Below are 24,447 nucleotides of genomic sequence, written 5' to 3'. Positions count from 1 at the left end.
CAAATATTTAGTTAGTATTACTTGTAAATGAAATAAAAAAAAAACTGAGCTTGACATCAAACTCAAAAAACGAGAAGCTCGAAGAAGTATTCTGTAAGTTATTAGGTATACTAATTAAATTTACAAGACCGTTACCTATCTTGTTTACACCTATTATTACTTTCTATAAGTAATGTAATTTAGTTAAACGGAGCAATTAGTGCAACTTCAGTATCATTGCCTTTTACAATTAAAAAATCTTTCACTATCACATTTCAACGAAATGATAGTAGTTGGACGATTTTTTACCTGTAGTGAATTTATTTATTAAATTAACATTCTATTTATTCCTAACTCTGGCACATAGTTACGTACTTAACTATAGTCATTATGAAAGTATATACATATATTATTTATTGCACATAAAAACACATAAGAAATGCGAAATTAAGGGTTTAATTAGCAAAGGTGGGCTTATTTCTAAAAGAAATCTCTTCCAGCCAACCAATGGAAGTGGATGACTGTCAAACATCGGGAAGAGAATACAGTGCAGTTATCAATAGAGAAAAATAACTAAGAAATAAAAATAATAATAATAATAATCACAAAAAATAGTAAATAGACATGTTTACGGGAGCGCGAGTGGGCTTTTAAAAATAACTAAGAAAGTTAAATTTAAATTTGTTTTAATTAAAATAAGAACAGAGTTTTATGTTCTTATATCTAACTTAAAATTAACTTAACTAGTGAATCGACCGAGCAGAAGTGCATGCTCTAATCGGCTAAAGAATAAAATATATAATAATTAAAACTAAAACACTACGTTTGTTTCCCATGGCATGAGGGGATTCGCGTTACATACGCCGAACGCTGATTAGGCGTTTACCGGTACCGTTCTCACACCATGAGGCAACATAACTCCTCCCTCCTTAAGTTCGAAACCTTCAGAAGATTTTGGATTCTGAGGGTTTCGATTAAAAGTAAAATTTTAGTTTTAAATCTAAATTATACTTATAATAATTAATATTAAATATAAAACTAATATAAAACTAATTATAATTAGGGGAGGCTTATGTCCAACAGTGGACGTCGAAAGGCTGATGGATAGATATAAATATAAACTAGGGTACCGACACTGACACTATTGATTTTTATAAATGGCTCTGTTTCACTTTCACTTTCACTAACACTTTTTGTCTTCAAAGCTGCGGATAGATATTTCACGTCATCCAGATTTATTCCTTTAATGTCAATTGGGGAGCAAATTAAAGAATAGTTTTGATTAATCTCGGGAACTTAATAACTGGCGTGACCTTGTATTCATAACCTTCCATTACATGCCGAAAATATATTAGATGAAGGTCACCTAGTAGCATTTCACAGTTAGGGTCAATTGTTAACAGATAATTTGAAATATCTTCTTTACCATTTCATGCTGTGCATATATTATCCAACGAGCGGGTGATAGGCGATGCGCTTTAACTTGTTCAATTTCTATAACACGACTTATACAGTATGATAAGTTTTCTTGGAACTGCATTAATTGTTGCGTACACGTTGTAGTAGCATATGGCACTAACTCATGTTCAGTGCATAAGTACTGGTTACCGCCGGGAAGTTGCTGAGACGGCGCCGTACGCGACAAGTATTTAGAACCTTTCACCATAAGGAAGGGATGTTCAGGGATAACAATAGAAGTAATTTTTTTTAATTTATTAAAAATAAGTAATGAATAAATTTTATAATAATTATATGTATTATTATCTGTGAGAGGTACTTCCATTATGAATATAATCTGATTTCCTTTTACATATGCTTTAACAATAAAAGTTTGCTCTATTTTGACCAAGTTACTTTCTATTACAGGATATATTAAACTATGAAGTTTTTCTGTACCTAATAATATGTATAACAATTCTGTCTAATTTAGTATCGATTGATGTAGTACAGAAATTTTACCAAAAGCTAATGAAGTCTCAATTGCATTTTATTTTATATGTATTGAACGAAAATTATTAATGAATGTACTATAGACATTTAGAATATATATGGAATAAATAAAATTATTCTCTTTCGCGGTTATATCATAATTGAATTGTTTTATAAAATTTCGGTACTATTAATATTGTAATCCATCATTTTGGAAACCAATGTTACGTTTCTTTTTTTTTTAAGTTATTTAAGCAACAGAAAGGATGTTAAGAAATTAATAGTTCCTCAGTATCTTTTTAAATTTGGTATAAATTAAAAGAAATTAGCAAAAAAAAAATCACTTCATTGTTATATAATTGATTTTAACTCTCTTTTTTTTCTTTTTTTTTTTTAAATTTTCTAATTCTATCGCAATACACTCCTCACTGCGCGGGTCTCCAAAATGTTGAATTAATAAATCCTTAAATTCCGACCATGAAATAATATCCTCACGCTCGCTGATAAGCGCTGCGGCCCTGTCCACTAAGCGGCTATTAATAGAATGCATGATGTACATATATTGTGCATCACTGCCTTGAAATTTATCAATCATGTATTCAAATTTTCTTAAAAACAAATTTAATTGGCGTTTGTCGCCACCAAAAAGTGAAATTAATTTTAAAATTTCATTGGAAATTAAAGTTATATGCTCCATTTTTATTTTATAAAATCTTAAAATATTACTAAAATTAAAAATGATTCTTAATTAAATAGTAAATTCTTAAAAAAAATGTGTAATAATTATATTTCAAAGATTTTGATTTGAAATAAAAAAATTAAACTTTTACTTAACTATATTATTTCAAAGATTTTGATTTGAAATAAAAAATTAAACTTAATACTTAACTATAATATTTCAAAGATTTGGATTCGAAATATTAAAACTAAAATTACTACTTAACTATAATATTTCAAAGATTTTGATTCGAAATATTAAGAAAATCAGACCATGTTATAATAAAAGAAATTCATTTTATTTATAACGGGATACAAGGAAGGTGAAAAATTCCACTCACCACCTCGGTGTCTGCATCATCAGCTCCAGGCTCCTCACGTACTGTCAAATTTATTTGGTTCGGGATAGTTCCTTACAGACCTTCAAGCCCTTATCGCGGATTTTGACGCGTAATTTATAGATGAAGGCTGTATTTTATATGGAAACTATCCTGCCGGCTGCGCCAGACATGTTTACGGGAGCGCGAGTGGGCTTTTAAAAATAACTAAGAAAGTTAAATTTAAATTTGTTTTAATTAAAATAAGAACAGAGTTTTATGTTCTTATATCTAACTTAAAATTAACTTAACTAGTGAATCGACCGAGCAGAAGTGCATGCTCTAATCGACTAAAGAATAAAATATGTAATAATTAAAACTAAAACACTACGTTTGTTTCCCATGGCATGAGGGGATTCGCGTTACATACGCCGAACGCTGATTAGGCGTTTACCGGTACCGTTCTCACACCATGAGGCAACATAACTAAATACATATATACATATATCATATACACTATATTTATAAATATAAACTCAAGTAAGTACATACTTACAAAATATCTAAAGTTATACAAAGTAACAAATATGTCACGAGTCGAATAAAACACTGATTGATGTAATTATTTTATTATCTAGTGTTCATCATACAACTTTGTAAGCACTGGTCATACACAGTACAATTACGATTCAGATATTATCTATGTATTATTTATTTTATTAAAAAAGTAAAGCCGTAAGTAAAAGCTAACCTTTTTTATACTTAAAATAATACTTAAATCAATATAATTTTTATATGATGTCTGAGAAACTAATAAATCAATATAACACGGTGGGACGACCCCCTACCAGATGGACCGACGACATAAATAAGTTGGCGGGAAGCGGATGGGTCCGAAGAGCTGAGGATCGAGTGTGGTGGCGAGAATTGGGGAAGGCCGTGGACAAAAGATGGCTGTCGATGATGATGATGATGATGAATATAAATTATATAAAATAAATTGATTTCCTAACTCTAGATACTTTTCTATTTACTTTTACAAAGGTATTACGTCATAAGTCGTGACATAGTGATAAAAAAAGTATGAGCACGCATAGAAAGTACCAGTATGATACAATTCTTCCCTCTCCATAAACTAAGATAAAAACAACTAGTATAATTAAGAGTTCATTACTTTATCGAATTGAAGTATTATTATAAGATAAGTGAATATAAGAGCTATGAGTTTAAACGGTAAAGTTAAATCGATGTCAAACATGTGAAAGAGAGAAAAAGTTAAATTTCGAGTGTCTAGTAGGCCCAACAGAGCTCGTGCCGTACTTCGGCTTGATTTATCTGAAATTTACAAAATACAAATTATTATATAATATATTTATTAAAAATACAGTTATTATTTGACCAGCGAAAACCGAAGAAGGTGCTAAGTTAGATACTATAAAAACTTTTTATTAACAATACCTAGAATATTTCCATGCAGCCTGCTTATAAGTATTTCTCTTAGTGTGGACACCTCTGCGTGTATTCGGCCTGCATATATACAAGGCAAGAATAAAGGAAAATATTCAATTGCTAGCAATGTGACGTTCAAATATAAATATTTCATTTCGTACTGAAAATAATAAAAACAAAAATTTTAGAAAAGTACAAAAATATATTGCAGAAAGTATTACTACCTTAAAAAAATAATTTATAGAAGCTTCACGATTTATCCTTAGCGGGGCACCCGAGGAGAGAACAGAGTATCAAATGCTACGGTTTCTGCATGGTTCTCTTTTGCTTCGTCTACTGTTATCAACATCTTCATACCTCCTCTCAGGGGGATCCTTATGGTTTTTACGTGACTTTCTTTTAGTGTTATCAATAGTGTGTTCAGGTCATCCAGATCTTCTCCATTCACTTCTGCTGCCTAAGTGTTTTTTACCTAACACGCCATTCTTTAAGTGGGGAATCTTTCATCACTCATTCTCTCGTCTCTCTTTCTCTCACCGTGACATTCTCGCTGGCAATTCTGTGTATCTCTTCTATGCGGATTCGCTCAGCTGAAATGACCTTTACTATTGGATCACATATGCATTCATCTTTCTTTTATTCTTCTGGCGTAATACCCACATTTCTCTGCTGCATCACGGGGTTGGTACCGGCAATGCAAGACTTTCGATGTCTTATCAATGCAGCTAAGGCCCCGTTTACTCTATTACCAACAATATGCCTTTCCTCATCCCCTACATAAATATTTTTTTGAAAGTAAGGCTTACCGATCTACTTATTATTTTTTTTGACAAGCTGTAGCCTAACAACAATGTATTGACAAATATTGTTGTTATCAGGATGACGAGCTAGAAATAAGAATATAAAGTTTTATTTCCAAGTTATATAAAATAATTATAAAATGTAAAAAGATACATACTTGCCATTTAGTTGCACTGTATAGGCAATCATGTATACTAATTATTTTATTATACATATAAGTAATTTTTTGTAAGTTGAACTGCCGAGATGACAAGTTATTTTTTTGTTTCTTTTTCGAAATTACATTTTTTTGAGAGAAGTCGGATAAAAGAAATAAATCATTTTGGGGCTTAGGACAAGTTAATTTTAAATATGTAGTAATTATTTTTATTCTTCGTAAAATGAGGCTGAACAAATGTCCATAGTAATATAACTGCAAGACATCAAATGTTAACAGAGTCCAAATGAATATAACCGATAAGAAATCACCTACAAATCTGAACGTTACAAAATTTAAACAAAAGCAAATTATAAGCACCAAAATCATTTTTATAATATAAATGGGTTTTGTATCAGATATATTTAATCTTATTTCATCATCAAATTGATTAAGTTCTTCAAAAATCATATATAATCTTCTATGAAAGATGTTTTCCAAGAAAGTGCACAGTGAAAACCGACATAAATCAATAAATCTAAGAAACAGTATGATTACTGGTAGATAACTTCTAAAACAAATGGCCATAAGGAATAAATTAAGAATTATATAATAACATCTTAACAGCCATATAACTTTTTTATTAGTAATATTTAAAATAGAGATTTTATGTATTCCAAATATACATCCCAAATATATTAGGCATTTTGATATAAAGTCTATACGAATTTTTGTATTTATATTTTTAGATAGCACAAAATTATTGACGAGCACCGGTGAAGACATGTTTCAATGACGTAATGTAATTTCAACTCGTATCTTCTATAGCTGCATCGAATAGCGTGCAATTAATTACAATGAAACTCATTTGTTTAATAGTGTTTCTTATCAAGAATTGAATATTGTATTAAATAAAGACAACATAGGCATAACGGCGCTGGCACTGAAAATATAGGTTCATGGTATCAGTAGCCGCCAAGCAATAATTATTGTAATTGTTTTTCATTTTATTTTATTTTTTTTAGCTTTACGTTGTATTTCACACAGGGGGTAGTGTTAAGGCACTCCTTTCCCATTAAGACACTTCCGTTCCCCACCTTTCGTCGAATTGTAGAAATGAAAATATAAATTAAAATAAATATTTCATTTCCTCGAGTGGAAATCGAACCCTTGACCAGTCGCGTTTACATTCACATAATTGCCACTGCGCCACGATAGTCTCAAATATATAAAATTAATCACTCAAATTTTCATTTCCATAATAGTGTTTATATGACGAATCGTCAATATGTATTACATTTGGACAACCACATATTAATAAATTATTTATTATTTTCTCATTAGGAACTTACTTTAATAGGCTGTCATTTATTTCACAGCTTCGGCTATCCCGCGCACAGCAGGATAGGCATGTAACCTAGTGTTAAGACACTCCGTTCCCCACTTTCCGGCGAATTCTGGAGGCATTGCGTGTTGAGTGGTGGAACTCAACTTATTAATTTACGTTACGTATTTTCTTTATTGAACTTATACTATTTTACGATCTTTGTACACTTTGCATCGCACACTTTGCACTGTTTCTTTATGACACTTTTTGGCGGAAACGATTTCGACGTCTAAAATTATAAATTCTAAAAAAAATAATTGTGGAGGTTTGGTAGATAATAAAAATATTAATATTTAGGACTAAAATGTATTCATAATTGTACGTGATAAAAAAACAATTTTTATTAATTTTTAGAAGTTAGTCACAATTGATAAGCATGAAGGCAATCTAATAACTGAGGATTCTAACTTTATCGAATTGAAGTATTATGATAACATAAGTTATTAAAAGAGCCAGGAACTTGAAGGGTAGTGTTACATTAATGTCAAACATATGAAAAAGTGAAAACGACAAATTGCGAGTTTCTATTAGTGACAGCATAGCTCGTGCAATACCTCGATCTGATTTATCTGAAAAGGATAAAAAATTGGAATTATTTTTTAATATCTCTAAGTTTTAAGATCTCTAAGTTTAGTCGAATGACTAGTCTTAGAAATATTTTGATACCTATCCGCGGGATAATTATCCATTAGTAAATAAAAATGAAATAGGTTATTTTAAGGATGAAAACAATGGTAAAATATTTTCTGAATTTGTTGGTTTGCGACCAAAAATGTATGCTATGAAAGTCGAAACTAATGTTATAAAAAAAGCCAAAGGTGTCAATAAATATAAAAGTGTAACAAAAAAATTGAATTGAAGAAAGTATTTTCGATCATCCATTATCACGTTTAGAAAAGAAAATACAATGCAAAATATTAATGATAAGAAATGAAAGATTATCCTGAAAAGTGGAAGGAAAGATATAATGAACTATGTGGGGGGTAGGGTAATTGTCAATGAAAAAAAAATATAAACAAAATTAATGTAAAATGAGTACCTAATGCATTCTCATACAGCTTACTGGCTAGAGTTTCTTTAAGTGTACATACTTCAACGCCCACTCGGTCTGCAAATACACATGGTACGAATAAGGGTAGCAACTGGACTAGAATGAACGCTATATTATAGAAAAAAAATGATATAGCCACCTGAAAAATACATAGAAGGTCAATTTGGTTCATACAAATTATTTATCTATATTAATATTCAAACCAGATTATGATATATTACATTTTAAAATAGAATTGGTCTCACCTGTCCGTCTAAAAGATATTTAAATGAAAAATAACACAATATCAACGTTTTAATAAACGTGGTCGTCAGGAGAACCAGAAGCTGTAAAATATAACATCTTGTTGATATGGACTATGGTATAGTTTTATTTAATTTTAAATTAGATAAAATTTTAGATATCATTTTTTAATTCTTTTTCATTCACTAATAGATATTGATAATTTTCATAATCAACAATTAACATACCAAATATAATAAAACTAGTGACACGTACTTGCCATTTAATCGCACTTACAACGCAGTCATGTATATATATTATTTTGTTATACATATTAGATAGATTTTGAATAGTATTTTTTGGGGCTAAGTTCATATTAGTTCTGAGATCATATTTTTGAAAATAACTTGTTTCGACCACACATGGATTTTTTGGATTTAAGAGCTGAATATGTTTAGTAATAAATTTTAATCTTGGTATGACGAGACTAAGCATGTGTCCTTGATAATGTAATTCCAATATATTAAATATTATTAGAGCTAATACATATAAATCGTTTATAGTATATCTTTCAAAAGTGTGATGTCTTATTATAAATATGAAACCTATTAGAAGAAATAATATAACTTGATAAATAAACAAATATATATATTTAGTTGCTTTAAATTTAAATTCTACATCAAATTTCTGGAGCTCGTCATAGAACGTATATAGTCGTCTGTGTAAAACATTACCTAAAAGGGCACAAGTTGTGAAATAAGTGAAATCAATAAGTCGAAGTAAGTTAGTAATTAGTATAGCGTTTATTCGGAATATAATAAAGAGAAACAGTATATTAACAAATATGTAATGGCATCTCATAAAAAATATATTTCTTTTATTGATAGCAACATTAAGCATGGAAATTCTGTACACGCCAAATACAAGCTCAGAATATATGAAAAATTTTGATATGAAATCCAAATTAAATTTTTTATTGTTTGTATTTTTTTTATTTACGAAATTATTAGTTTGACACAGGGGCTGCGTCATCTTTGTAAGGAAACAAGTAAGCACAAACAAGCGGTAGTACTTCATCAACCACTCACATCGTACGACTTCTATTAAAAGGTCTGAATGCTCATTTTCTTAATAGTATTTTATCATTACAATTATTTATATATTTTATGCATGCTGTCTATATGTTCATTATTTATTGGGAAGTAAAAGGCTCTTTATCTTAATTAAATAGACCTTGTTTTGTAGTACAATTATATCTATAAATTTCAAGGAATTTTATGTTAATGTAAGCTTTATGATTGGGTCGACAGAAACTTTAAATAATATAAAATAGGTTAATTTGTGAAATGTACAAAAAGTTATTATAATGTATATAAGTCTGAGTTTATATTATTCGAGTTTCAGGGACATGGAAAAATAATATCGTCCGACGTCAAGGGTCCAAAAAGTTAAAAAAATATAGATATTTCACAGATAAAAATATATTTGTAGTTCATTATATACGCAAATTAAGTTCATATACCCGCAAATTTAAATTTGTTAACTTTATTTACCGTATCATCAAAACCTATAAGGTATTTCCCAATCACAATCCTGAAATTGATAAAGAAACCTTGGTGGGCGAGCCCGACTAGCGCTTGGCAGGTTTTGTCTTTTAATAAATAGACGAATGTCTATATTTCAAGCGGACGTAGCCACACGAGGGCTTAAATAGTTTTAAATGATTTATTTGGACAGATATACAAATGAAACACCAAAATAAAGGTACCCATGAAACTAATTTATTTAGGATCAGAATTTACTACCTTATCGAATTGCAATATCATAACTAGGTATGTAAGCCAAATTGCCGTAAGCTTGCACGGCAGGGAAATATCTATGAGGAACATGTCAAATAGAGAAAATGATAGGTTTCGCTTTTCAATGAGCATAAGAAAAGTACGCGCAGAACTGCGATTTGATTTATCTGAAAGAAAAAAACAAATAAATACGTAATGAAGTATAGTATAACATATGTATTAGACATATTAAATATATTTCACTCAATGTCTTCAGAAATGTGGGAGCGGAATGTCTAAGTGTCACTAGACTCTCTCTACCTACACTGCAACATGCGGGATGCAGCGTGAAACTAAAAAAAAAATACGTTGAAGCTATTATTCAGCTTAATAAGTGCTTAATAACATAGATTATATTAAGTTATTTTTGCTAGTTTAACAAAAATAGCGAAAAAATTTGCAAGTTTATAAAAAAATCAATACAAACCTAAAGTATTCTCAAAAATTCTAATCGTCAGGTACTCTTTGAGTTGGTGTACTTCGCTGCAAATGCCCTCCGCGTATACACATACGGTTAATAATGGTCCTAGATCGATTATACATATTGATATATGTCTAAATACAAGTCCTGACGTGAACTGAAATATTTCTTTCTTTGTTCTTATTTAGGTATATATATATATATTTTTTAAATTAAATTGCTTACTTACGTCATCAGATATGATGGTCTTTACTACTAGAAATGAGAAGCACAGAATGGTACTAAATGTAGTCATAATCAATAGAAGTATCTGTGAAACATTTTTAATTGTTAATTGGCGACAAAAATAAACTTTTTCTTTTATTTCCTACTAATGATAATGGATTACCTGATAAAGATTCTTTTATACTTAAAAGAGACAAAGAGAGAGAAAGCCTAGCACTCCCTGCGCGGCTTCGGCCCTTACTATACGAATATTCATTTACTATTATTTAAGCGTAATTAACAAAAACTGACGTCGTGGCGCAGCGGCACAAGGGTGTGACGGTAACGCGATGGTTGTGGGTTCGATCCCCACTTGAGGAAGTGAAATATTTATTTACATTTATATTTGACAAAAATATGAAAAAAAAATCCAATTAGTTGAGCCCTTTTTGTAGTTTTACAATTAGCAACATATTTCGCAATTCATTATTATTTATATACAACAAAAACATTGTATGTATATTTGTCTTAGGATTGAAAATATTTGGATTACCTGACATCTAATTGCTTCATTTAAATAGTCAAATGCGATTATAATTCTGTTGTAGAACTCCGTTACTTTGTTCATGTCAACATATTTTTTCACATTGTCTTTATCGTCCTGACTTTTTTTGCCATTATTATATTCAGGATAGGATGTTGCCATATATCTATATATATACTTCAGCCGTTGAATAATCAAAATAAATAAATGGGTGAAAAAATTTAACTCTAGACTACGAAAAGTTTTTGATAGAATCCAAAGACATGATACAAAAAAATCATGATATGGAATTTGGAAGTGGAAATTTATGACTAAACAGACTGTTATAGAAACGTGAATAAAGTTAATTATATAATATTTATTGTTTCTAGCTTTTTTTTCCTGAAATCCAGTTTCTTTATCAAATTTATTTAGCTCCAGATAAAAATTTATCAATTTCTTATGAAATATATAACACAGAACTGAGCAAAACGTATATTCAATGAAATCTATGGCCACAAGAAATAATAATATGACTGCTGAATAATTATTAAATGTATAGTAGTACAAGAATAAGTAGAAACCAGAGATGAGTCCCGCTATTGGAATTGTAAAATATTGCTTTGCAGCACCCAACACTGATAAACTATTGATGCCCACTAGATATTGTGTTATTATGAACACTTTAGAAATGTTATCTATTTCAACAGAAAAATTACTCTTCGCGGTCATAAAGGTGTTGATTCGCGGTGGCGGTGGTGACATGGTGTTAGCGTGGTACTGTATGACATAATAAAAACATTACACATTAATGTTTTATTTTAGTATGATTTTTCGACTTTAAGCGCTCAATCAGTAAATTTTATCAGCTAATCCACTATCGAAAGGCTTATTTGTTTGATGAACAAGTATCGGTAGATATAGATATTATCTACAGCACTTAAAGCTAAATGTGGGGAATGGTATTCAAAGTCCTAATAACTGGTTGATGTGTTATATTCTACTAGCGACCTCCCCGCGGCTTCGGCCGCTTTAACTACTGAATTATTTACTTGATACACTGAATTACGTTTCTGTTTTAATATACAATGTATGTTTGTAAACAAATTTGAAATTAATAATGTGAAAATTATTAAAACCTTACAGTTGCATTTTGTTGCATAAGGATATTCAATTGTGTTGAAAAAAAAAACAACTTATCTATAAATATGTGAACAAAAGACACAAACAACAGAATACTTAAACGGAAGAAATCATAGACAACAGACTACCTGCTATTCTCTTAACCAAAAATACGTAAACGTAAATATGTACCCAACTATGTCGCACTGAATTACATGTGACATTATAATAATTTGGATGGCTCCAAATTACGTGCAATTGTTTCTAAATCTGCTTCCCTATACAGCCAGACATTGAAGCATTCTCGTCCAGCTCCTTTCTTCTAGTGCTGAGGAACAGCATCAGGGCGTTGGCCCTCTGGACGTGGTCTATATTCCGAGTGACATGTGCCTGCCCTGGAGCAGACACAAAGAGGGGATTGGGGGATTGTGAAAGTCAGTTTTGTTCATAGTCAAATACGTGTTTATAGAATATTAAAAATCTTGAATTAATAAAAATACTTGAGTATTATGAGAAATCTACATTATTCCTTATAAATAACAGTAATCCAAGCGGCTATAAATCGTTGATTGCATTCCCTGACGTCGTGAACATTGGCGATGGTTCAGTGCTGACGTTTGATCGACGAACTATAATTTATTCAATTCTGTGCAATGTGTGTGTTGAATACGTTCAGTCGTTTATTATCGTTTGTCATTTACAGTATGAAATTTATCGATCTTAAAAATTTAGCTTCACCCTGTATCCTGCACACAGCAGGGTAGGCAGATGGAACCTAGTGTTAAGACACTCCATTCCCCAGTTTCTGCTGAATTCTAGAGGCATTGTGTGTTGAGTGGCAGAAGTCAACGCCGCGCTTTATCTCGATACCAGAGCGAAGTATATAGAACAAGTAACATATTATATATGTATATTTTATTATTTAATTACCATTAACACTATAAATTTAATACGCGCAACGTGGCTGTACTATTTCGGTCAGACTATGCGGTCAGACCAAGTAATGCCGTACATCCACCTCAGCATCTTCATTTCCATGATGTGATATCTCCTGAGTGTGCCGAGTTAGGGCTGGCCAGCATTCGCTGCCGTATAAAACAACCAGTCAGATCATGCTCTTGTATATCAGCCTCAGCTATCATACCAAACCGTTGACCTTCCGCCATTTGGCCCAGGTATCGCTTATTAAATGTTTAGGATTTTATCGTTTTTATGCTTCAATATAATTAAAGATTGCTTAAGGTTCAATTTGGCTAGTCGACATTTTTCTTTCTAATTGAACCGATTTGGGGAAAATCGGACTTTTAGGGGAATTGATAGCATTACTGCACTAAATTCTGAATTACTTTGAAAGAGATAGGTCGTTTCAATTGACAGGATTACGAGTGAAGCAATAAATACAAGTAATGTCTATGAGTTTTGTAATGGTAGGCCGTAATTAGAAATGTATGTAACTTTAAGATTATTGTTTGTTGAAAAGCCAATAAAAAAAATTATGGGTGTTTCATATTTCCTATATCTGATGATGGCCCATGTCGTTTGAGGCTGTCGTGGCGTACTTGTACAATAGTGTGAATGTAAGTGCGATAGGTGTGGGTTCGATTATCATTCGTGGAAATGAATTATTCGAATAAAGCAAAGCATGGCGTTGAGTTCCCCCCACTTAACACGCATTGCCTCCAAATCTCAGCGTGGGGTACAGAGTATTTTAGCAACGGGTTCCCAAGACCCCTCTGCCCATTCTGCTATATCCGGGATACAGCGTAAAACTGAAAAGGAAAAGAGAAGAAAAATAAAATAATAATACCTTTTCTGTAATATATTTAGGCAAAAAAAAATATGGTAAAAGAATTTGCGAAAATACTGTCGTTAACGAAGACAAATAGTATTGTATCGTGACAGACGCAATAAACAGTGTACAAGGCTTTGTTCAGTATCTTTATATTTCTTTATTAGGGATTCATTTGTAGGGCGTCATATTTTTTTGAATTAAACAATATAAGATGTTTGTTATATATAACAAATATAAAAAATAAGACATTTGTTATATATAAAAAAATGTCTTATGTAGTATATATAAAATGTCTTATATTGTTGAAGGCAAAACACACATATATATATATATATATACGGCTGATTGTCAGCAACTAATTCAGCGACAAATTAATTTTGATTAATATTGTAACGATTTCATATATTCTTATTTATAATTGTTAAAATTATTCTTGTTTTGATACAAACATAACCACAAATGGTATTTACTGTATACATTTATAGCGCAACCTGAAATTTCTGAAATAGTAAACGTATAAACTAGGCTTGTTCGCAATATCAACAAAATTGTTGATAATAATTAATAGACTATTAACAATTTGATTTAATTTTATTTCTTAAATGAGTTTAGATCCACAGAAATGCCAACAAATCCCTCAAATATCCTCACCTAATGAAGTAAAGTAAAGGATACGTTCCCGTCAAATTTGTCCCATAAGTTTGGGCTCAATTAACCTTTTCTAACTAAAACAGATAAGTTAGTTCTCTATTTGAGCAGATATCGTATTAAACTAGAAAGTAATGGCCCTTTTGGATAGAACCTCACTGCAGGTATATCCTATGTTTGCGGATTCTATTTCCATTTATAGGTATATTATAATGTTCTTTGTTATTTATTTTATGTAGGCTCGTGTTATTCTATAGACCATATGGACTTATTATTAATTGTAAAAGCTATATATATAAAATCGAAAGGTCACTCACTCATCACGAAATCTCGAGTTATTTATAGAGTTATTTATAGGACGTAGGTGCTCGCTAAGACGGGAATTTGCAATATTCGACTTCTAAGGGGTTGTTTTTGGGGTTGAAAGTTCGTATGAAACTTCGTAACTACAAATGCTAGGAGTCGCAAATTTTGCATAGACGTCACTAGGACGTAGCCATGGAGACTATGGCAGATAGAAATTAATAATAACATAGTTAACGCGGGTGAATCCGCGAGCGGGCTGCTAGTATCTCTATATAATTTGATACCTGCATGCGTTTTTATCTGCAAATTGAACTGGCAATGGGCAGGCCATATTGTCAGGAGGGCCGACCGGCCGGGAAGAAAGGTCCTCTAATGGCTACCCCGTCTCGGCAAAAGGAGCACAGGCCGCCCTCCAACCAGGTGGACCGACGACCTTAAGAAGACAGCGGGAATCCGCTGGATTCAAAGGGCGCAGGACCGGACGGAGTGGCGAGAATTAGGGGAGGCCTATGTCCAGAAATGCAGGTTGAAAGGGTGATGGATGGATGGATGGATGCGTTTTGGGACGAATGGTCTTCACAGACATACGGACAGGCATGTGGACAGATTTCTTTGAGGTACGGAACCCTAAAATCTCAGTAAAAAATGCAATGTCTTGGAAATAAAAAACTTTGCAACTACATATTTTGTAAATATTTTTTCACAACCAATATTAAGATGTGTACGAAAACCTTATTTCTGTTCTAGCCATCACAATTCTGTAAAAACCTGATGTGCACAACTAATTGTATTTCATCATTTTGCTTTTCAAACCTGCATAGGTGCATAGGATTTACTTATAGAGGTACGTAATTATATTTCTTCTTCTTCTTAGTTCCTTCTTCTTCTTAGTTCTTAGCTCCTGTCGGAGTAGTCGTGGTCATTGATTGTGAGATTTCTCCATCTATTCCTATAATATAATTATATTTACATTTACATATATCTACAGATATCTACTAATACGTCGTGTGATTGTTTTATTCAAATTCAAAATATTCTGTTTACTCTTGTTTATTTTTGTCCATAAAACAGCTATGGATAATTTACAAAAAACTTTAACAATTATATTAAAATAAGAATTCAAAACTTCTATAAATCACAATACTTTTAACTTTGTAAGATCATCTCTGTTTTGTTCCGTTCTGAGTTAACAATGGCTTTGTGTGGTTGGCAGGGACGAGACAAAAGCTATTCTCCGATACTAGAGCTCCTAGAGCTCGCCGCTTAGCAGAATAAAGAATACACGAACTCATTCAATTTCAGTGAGAACTATTTAAGTTGTGGGAAGCGCTTATAGTTTTAATATCAACTTGATTTAAGTTAATTTTCTATCTTATAGAGACCGTCGTGGCGCAGCGGCACAAGGGTGTGACTGTAACGCGACGGTTGTGAGTTCGATCCCCACTCGAGGAAGTGAAATATTTATTTATGTTTTTACACATAATATAAAATACAAAATAAAAGATTTTTTCTTATCAAATTATTAAAGTTAAACAATATAAAATAAATATTTAAGAAATGAAACAAAAAAAATAATAATAATATATATTTTTTCTTATAATAAATGTAACACACTGTAGCATGATATTTAAAACGTACGCGTAGTTACAAATACGCATCTTTTTTCAACCTACCTCACAATCACATTTTTATTTTTTGTTTTGTTAGTAATTTTGTTTATGTTTGTGTTTGTTAAAAATATTTGTATCTTTGTATAGTTTTTATGTTTTCTATAACTTGATGTGCAGTGGTCACACAAGCCAAATCGGGCTTAAGACCGCGAAGAATAATTAATTTTAATATACTTTGTTATAAATAAAAATAAATAAATAAAAATAAAATAAATAAATTTCCATTTCTTCGCTCTGGTATCGACGCAGAGCGCGGTATTGAGTTCTGTCCCTCAACACGCAATGCCTCCAGAATTCACCAGAAAGTAGGGAATGGAGTGTCTTAACACTAGGTTCCCTCTGCCTACCCTGCTGTGTGCGGGATACAGCGTGAAGCTGATTTGATTCTATCTTATATCTTGTTTATTTTATATACTGGTATGTATTTACATATGTAAATTTGTCAGTTGTTTCTATTATTACTTTAGATTCTAAAGTTAAAATTTTTAAAATACTGCAAATTACTAACACCGATTTATATAACGATGTTCTATAAGTATTCATGAACAATAAAGAAAATAATTACATGTGTTTGATTCCCACTCGGGGAATGAATTATTATTTATTAATATATCAATTTATATTCCCATTTGTTCGCTCTGATATCGAGGCAAAGGGCGACGTTGAGTTCCGGAAGAAAGTAGGAAACGGAGTGTCTTGACACTAAGCTCTTTCTGCCTACGTTACTATATAATTTGAAGCTTTTGTTTAAAAGTAAAATTCTTCTATTACATCTCGATTTTAAGAAAATTAAATACCTTCATAAGCTGACAACTCACAAATTGCCAGCGGCTCGTTTGAAAATTTAAGTGTGAATTTATTCCTCGCTTCAAGGCTTTTATGATCCCAAAAGATCTCTACATTGAAACTCTTCAGAAAGGAATAAGCTTTTAATGACTTTTTAATGAAAAAAATTGGTATCTTCAAATGCTATTTTTATGTTGGCAACGTTAAGAGGTAATTAAAGAAATCTGGCTTTTACAAATATAAAAGTAGATATATTATACCTAAATTGTAGATATCAATATTTTGCTAATAAAAAAAAGTAGTATTTTTATACATGTCTAGTTAAAGTAAAAAAAATGTAGTAGTGTAATCGTATTCTGCATAAAATCAGAAATATAACTAATAATTTTAAATTATCGATTTTTTTAAATAGCTACAACTTTTGTTTTAAATAAGCAAAATTAATTATTGTTTTATTTCGTTTATTTTCTTATAGATAAGCTTTATCGCGCATACAGCAATAAAACAATATAAAACATTCTTCATGCACTAGCAAATATAAATAACTAGCGGCTCGCCCGCGGCTTCGCCTGCGTGAACTACGTTATTATTAATTTCTGTCTCCATGAGTACCTACGTCCTATAAGTGACGTCCATCCAAAATTTGAGACTCCTAGCATTTGTAGTAACGAAGTTTCATACAAGCTTTCAACCCCAAAAACAACCCTTTAGAAGTCGAATATTGCAAATTCCCGTCTTAGCGAGCACCTACGTCCTATAAGTAACTCCTATGCAAAATTTGAGATTCCTAGCACTTGTAGTTTCTGAGATTTCGTGATGAGTGAGTGGCCTTTCGATTTTATATATAAAGATATAGATTAGTAAAAAAAGATATTAATTGACTAAGATAGATTAAAGTTTACAAAAAATCGAAGATAGAAAAAGAAGCTGTGATTATTATTAAAATATAAAATCTACCATAGACACGTACCATTAAACACAAATTCAATAGCTAGCTTAAGAGTATGATGAATGTTGATATGAATTTAATTACAACTTTCATCCCAGTCATCTTTCATTCTACGAGTATATCTATTTTGATATATGGGCTTTCCAAACTTTTAAAACTTTTTATTGCTTTCACGTCAAAGTAGTTTCGTTTTGTTTTGTTTTAATGTCTGACCAGAAATGAATTTTGTATTTATAATGAGTTATATAATGAAATGTATAAATAAACAAACAAAGTTGAGGGCGCTGTGGCGCAGTGGGTCAAGTGTGTGAATAAACGCGTTGTTTGTGGGTTCAATCCCCACCCTGGGAAAAAAATATTATCTATATATATAAAAGGACTTGTAAGGACTGACTGAGGTAAGACGCACGCACAGCCGTAACCGCTGTGCGTAGAAACGTGAAATTTTGACAGATATTTACTTTCGTAATCTGGACATCCACTAAGAAAGGATTTTGAAAAATTTTAACTCTAAAGGGATGAAATAAGGGTTCAAAGTTTGTATGGAAAAATCTTTAATTCGCCACCGATTTTTATAAAATTTGAAATTTTGACTTAAAAATATTTCATTGAACAAGTGTTTTATGGTTTATTATAATTCACTCCTAAAGGTACAAATAAGCAGACGAAGCTGCGCGCATCCGCTAGTTTATTAATATTTTAATTTAACGGTGTTTAACTGGTGACAAGGCAAAGCTCGGCGTTGAGTTTCACCACTCAGCACACAATGTTTCAAAAATTTGACGAAATTTGGGGAACGGAGTGTCTTAATAGTTCTCTCTGTCTACCCAGCTGCATGTGGCAACCTAAAGAAAAAGTTTAAAAAGAAATAAAAAGCTTACATTTGTAGAGGTTCTACTTTATTATAACGTAAGTAGTTTTAAGTTTATTCAAAATGTAAACGTTGTTGAATAAATATCATAATCCATTGAAAAACAAATGCTGAACGCTAAGGAGTGAAGTTGTACAGAAAACTTGGAACAAAAGCTTCTTAGAGGCGCGCTCCGCGAACTACGCCTTGCAATAACTTAAACGCGAGTCAACCTAGTCTAACATTGTTGTAACACATGGTTTAAATAAAAGATAATAAATATAAAACAAGTGCCCGACGGCATGTAGGCCCTTGGTAGATTTATGACTCCGAGAGAAAGTCCTTTAAAAGCATTACGAGAACCCTGCTGCACATGTTGGGGTACATGAACATTTGGATGTCGATGACAATAGGCTCGCTGATTTCCGACTTCCAGGGAATTTCATATAATAACTCCATGAGAAACAAAGCATCGTGGGAAACGAGCCAAAAGGGTGGGGACACCCGAATTTGTATTAAAGCCGACCAACCTTAAGGATAAGGCGATTCCACTACCAGCACTCTTATAGTTAAGAACTAGTTTTAATTAAAATTGTATTTTATTTTAATAAAATAGTTTTTAAATACAAAGTTTAAGATATTTTTACTGGCGCCCATCGGTGGGGCCTAGCTAAGTGAACAAAATCATAAGTAATTCCGCAAAAAAGTTTCGCGAAGTCTCTGTAGACTATGGCTAGGCAACGAAACCATATAAATAAGTAAAATATACTGTTATCAGTGGAAGAAATGATCAAGGAAGCTGCCGTCGTGAGCATTCTGTAAGTACCGAGTAGCATTATCTTTATCACCATTCCTTCCCATCTGAAACTCCCAACTTTTGTATATAATAGCTATAGGAATACTAGTAGTGTTATTCACTCTCCTTCTGATAGTGAGAGTAGTGAAAGTAGCGCGAATCAGTCGTCCTACCATTTTAGAGTCCCGTGTTTATATTAAACAATGGATCCAAAAATTTTACTTTCGTTCGTCCCTTCGTATAATGGCGATGCATTTACTTTATATAATTATATTAATTGTGCTAAGCAATGGCTACAGATAGCGGGTGGAGATACGCCACAAAATGTTATGTTATTATTAAGTAAATTAGAATCTAAAGCTGCTATATCAATATCTATGATTGAGCATGATTTTAAATGGAATAATATAGAATTAGCATTAAAAAGAGAATGCGGAGATAATAGAGAGTTAAATACGTTATTAATAGAGTTAACAAATGTTAAGAGAAAAGGTTTATATAAAGATTTAATATTCGAATTAAAACAAAAGTTATTTTTTATTAAAAGTAAATTATTAGATAAATATAGTGAAAAACTTTTAGTAGATGAGGTGATGGAGCCGTACATAAATACCGCCCAGAATACCTTAAGAAATAGTTTACCGTATCATGACCAAATATATGTATCTAACTGTAATTTTAATGAAACGGCAACTAGAATATTGCAATTAGAGGCAGAAGGGAGATATGACAACTTTAAACAAAATTCTTCTAGCGTTTTACCGCCGCCGCGTAATGTACATCAAAATAAATCGAATGTACCGCAATATAAACCGAAATTTAATTATAACCAAAGACAAGCTTATCCGTCTACATCGCAATCGAATAATTTTCCGATGCGACATAATTATAATAATAATTTTTATAATAATAATAATTACAACCATCATAAAAATCAACGGATTCCGAATGCAAATATTTTTTTTACTAGGCCGCAGAATAGTTATTTTAAAAGGAATCAATATCATCCTAATACAAATAGGATCCCGCAGGAAATGGGGGATGTTTCAATGCAATCAGCCCCTCCATTGCGTTCTGGTCAGGTCAACTTAGGGAAAGATATTGTTGCTGAGGAAGTATTCCACCATGAAAATAATTTTGATAATATTAATTTAAATTTTCACGAAGTTGCTGACCGCGAAAAAATATCACATAGTATAGAACATGTGAAAGATAAAGAAAATCACGTTGCAGATGCATTAAATGTAACTCAAATATCCCATACAACCTCGGATTCATTACTGGCTCATTCCGATGAGGAAATATCGTTAGACAAACAACCATATGAAATAGAAATAGAAAATCCTGTAAATACTGAGTTAAGTAATACAATAAATTCATGCCAACAAGACAGTGATAGTGGCATACCAATTATTAACAATTATCCACCGAAACGTTTGAGACGTGTAGTGTTTGAAAGTGCACCTTACGAAAACGCGAAATATGAAAAAAGTATGTGGTATTTCTATATTCCACCAAATAATGAGGAAAAAGTTATTAAAAATTTTATGTTAGAATATTTAAGTAAAGAAAAATATGCGTTTATAATTCCTAATGAAGAATTATATTTTAAAGTTTCAGAAGTATATAGGAAATATTTTGATCATAGTAAGTTTAAGCCAGTAAGATATACTAAGTCTTTAATAGAGATAGATAAAAAAGAGGAACAATTAGATTTGATTAAAGAGTGTCATTTATTAAATAATAAACATGCAGGTATTAAAAATGTTTATAAGCAATTACGGAAAAAATATTATTTTGAAAATATGCGAAAGTTTATTAAGAAATATATCGTAAATTGTGAATTATGTAGGAAACAAAAGAATTATAGGAATGATAGATTGAATAAACGAATTAAGCCTCCAAAGTTATTTAAAATAGATGATAAGGTTTATTTAAAAAATTCAATGGTAGATAGGCACAAAACGAAATTAAGATTTCTGGGTCCATACAAAATCTTAAGTATAGAACCGCATAATAAATATAAAATAAGCAATGGAAAAATTTATCACGTAGAGGAACTAATTGTTTTAGAATCCTCTATACTTTCAGATATAAGTTCAAGTAGTTAGACCCTTCGGAAAATGTAGAAAAACCTACTCGAATATTAGAAGGAAAGTGCTATACAATAATTATATAAGTTAGAAATAAAAAATATTATACATCAATTAGAAAGTTGTAAATCACATATATCAAAGTATAAATATTATTTTAGAACATATTAAAATAAAATTGTTTTAATAAATACTAGATTGTATTGTAAATTTAATTTGATTTTTTATTGATAATTGTGTAAAGTAGTATATAGAAAATATGAAATATTGTACCTATTATCCAATACAACCTTCCCTGTTCCTATCCTATAATGCGAACGGTAATTATAGCATACAATATATGATGTCGAAGATTATACTGAACTAGAACATTAATATGCAAAGGAAATATTTAAAAAAAAGGGAATACTTGCGAATAGCGGAAGATGTCAAATGGTTTTTATTAAATATCCTGAGATCTGACAAGACAGAGAGTCTTCAGATAAAATCATCATTGGAAAAAAGAATTACAGCTGATGAAGATGGAGAATAAATGAAATTCCAACATTTAACTATGAAAATCACGACATAGTATAATATGGTTGACAACTATTATAACTATTATTATATTGATATGCCTAATTTATGCTTAAATTCTCAGATCCAGGTTTCGATCGAAACATGTACTTCGAATTTGGAGGGGGACAGTCAACCTAGTCTAACATTGTTGTAACACATGGTTTAAATAAAAGATAATAAATATAAAACAAGTGCCCGACGGCATGTAGGCCCTTGGTAGATTTATGACTCCGAGAGAAAGTCCTTTAAAAGCATTACGAGAACCCTGCTGCACATGTTGGGGTACATGAACATTTGGATGTCGATGACAATAGGCTCGCTGATTTCCGACTTCCAGGGAATTTCATATAATAACTCCATGAGAAACAAAGCATCGTGGGAAACGAGCCAAAAGGGTGGGGACACCCGAATTTGTATTAAAGCCGACCAACCTTAAGGATAAGGCAATTCCACTACCAGCACTCTTATAGTTAAGAACTAGTTTTAATAATAAATTGTATTTTATTTTAATAAAATAGTTTTTAAATACAAAGTTTAAGATATTTTTACTCGCGAACGTAAAATACTATGTTAAAATGACAATGTGTGATTTACGACTATATTGAAACTTTGCTATTATCTTTTCCTTTGTAAGTTTCCCTACATTTTATATATATATAGAAAATTTGGTTTTCGATAGAATGTATGTTAAAATTGAAGGTAAGATGTTTATTTTAATTATATATGTAACTAGCGGCCCGCCCGCGGCTTCACCTGCGTGAACTATGTTATTATCAATTTCTATCTCCATGAGTATCTACGTCCTATAAGTGACATCCATGCAAAATTTGAGACTTCTAGCATTTGTAGTAATGAAGTTTCATACAAACTTTCAACCCCAAAAACAACCCCTTAGAAGTCGAATATTGCAAATTCCCGTCTTAGCGAGCACCTACGTCCTATAAGTAACTCCTATGCAAAATTTCAGATTCCTAGCACATGTAGTTTCTGAGATTTCGTGATGAGTGAGTGACCTTTCGATTTTATATATATAGATGAAATAAATTATAAGCAAAAAAATCATTTTTAGAAAAAGCTTTTATTTAAAAGCCCTAAAAAGGAGAAAATAAAATTTGTCTTTTAAATTTTAACTATCAACTCATAACCTCATTGTACACAATTTATATGATCATAAAAGCTTGTCGCGCTATTTACTTGTGTAACTAAACTAGTGCTAATTTAATTATGTAAAATCTGCTAAGTTTCAATTTTTAAAGTTTGAATTTAATTAAATATTGATTAACGCGACAAGCTTTTATGATCATATAAATTGTGTACAATGAGGTTATGAGTTGATAGTTAAAATTTAAAAGACAAATTTTATTTTCTCCTTTTTAGGGCTTTTAAATAAAAGCTTTTTCTAAAAATGATTTTTTGCTTATAATTTATTTTTTACTTTTTAGTTACCACTGTCTAGGTTTCTCACACTAGAGACATGTACCACGATTCCGCTTCTATGGTTAGGAATGGTGTTGGCGACACTAGACCCTTCCCGATTACAGTGGGGATTCACCAAGGCTCGACTCTTAGTCCGTTCTTATTCATTGTAGTACAGCCTCCATTGCTGATGATGTATGTCGACGACATAGCACTCATTGACGAGAACCGACTGACGCTGGAGCGTAAAGTGAACCTCTGGAAGGGTACGCTTGAGAACGGCGGTCTTAAACTAAATGTGTCGAAGACCGAGTACATGGCCTGCGGGAGCCCGGACTCGAGCACGATCCTTATAGGTCCTGAGCCAGCCGTTAAGTCAGAAAAGTTCAGGTACCTTGGATCCGTTATGCACGAGTCTGGAGGCATCGATCACGATGTCCATGGCCGGATAAATTGGCCAGCACTATCTCGCCACACTCAGGAGCTT

General features: G+C 31.6%; 1 protein-coding gene across 1 annotated transcript; it reads right to left on the bottom strand.

Annotated features, from left to right (window-relative positions):
- Positions 1–4,023: 4,023 nt before the first annotated feature.
- Positions 4,024–11,157, bottom strand: LOC146539024 (uncharacterized). Its single transcript, XM_085185939.1, has 4 exons — positions 11,005–11,157; positions 8,012–8,092; positions 7,755–7,905; positions 4,024–4,277 (listed from the first exon to the last, which is right to left on the bottom strand). Exons 1-4 carry the CDS (start codon positions 11,155–11,157, stop codon positions 4,102–4,104), a joined length of 561 nt encoding a protein of 186 aa, XP_085042065.1. The 3' UTR covers positions 4,024–4,101.
- Between the last annotated feature and the right edge of the window lie 13,290 nt (positions 11,158–24,447).

Source organism: Heliconius melpomene, chromosome 5 (assembly GCF_056956725.1).
Source record: "Heliconius melpomene rosina isolate 202511_hmr_F chromosome 5, ASM5695672v1, whole genome shotgun sequence".
NCBI lineage: Eukaryota > Metazoa > Arthropoda > Insecta > Lepidoptera > Nymphalidae > Heliconius > Heliconius melpomene.
The sequence above is the reverse complement of the archived record's forward strand: the minus strand, read 5'-3'. Positions and strand labels throughout refer to the sequence as shown.

What these genes read in the sequence shown, in the direction of transcription:
- LOC146539024 (XM_085185939.1), bottom strand. Translation starts at nt 11,157, where the DNA reads ATGGCAACATCCTATCCTGAATATAATAATGGCAAAAAAAGTCAGGAC. An exon ending in ATGAAGCAATTAGATGTCAG is followed by an intron (nt 8,093 to 11,004) that starts GTAATCCAAATA and finishes TATATTTTACAG; the next exon opens with CTTCTGGTTCTCCTGACGAC. An exon ending in AATATCTTTTAGACGGACAG is followed by an intron (nt 7,906 to 8,011) that starts GTGAGACCAATT and finishes TGTATTTTTCAG; the next exon opens with GTGGCTATATCATTTTTTTT.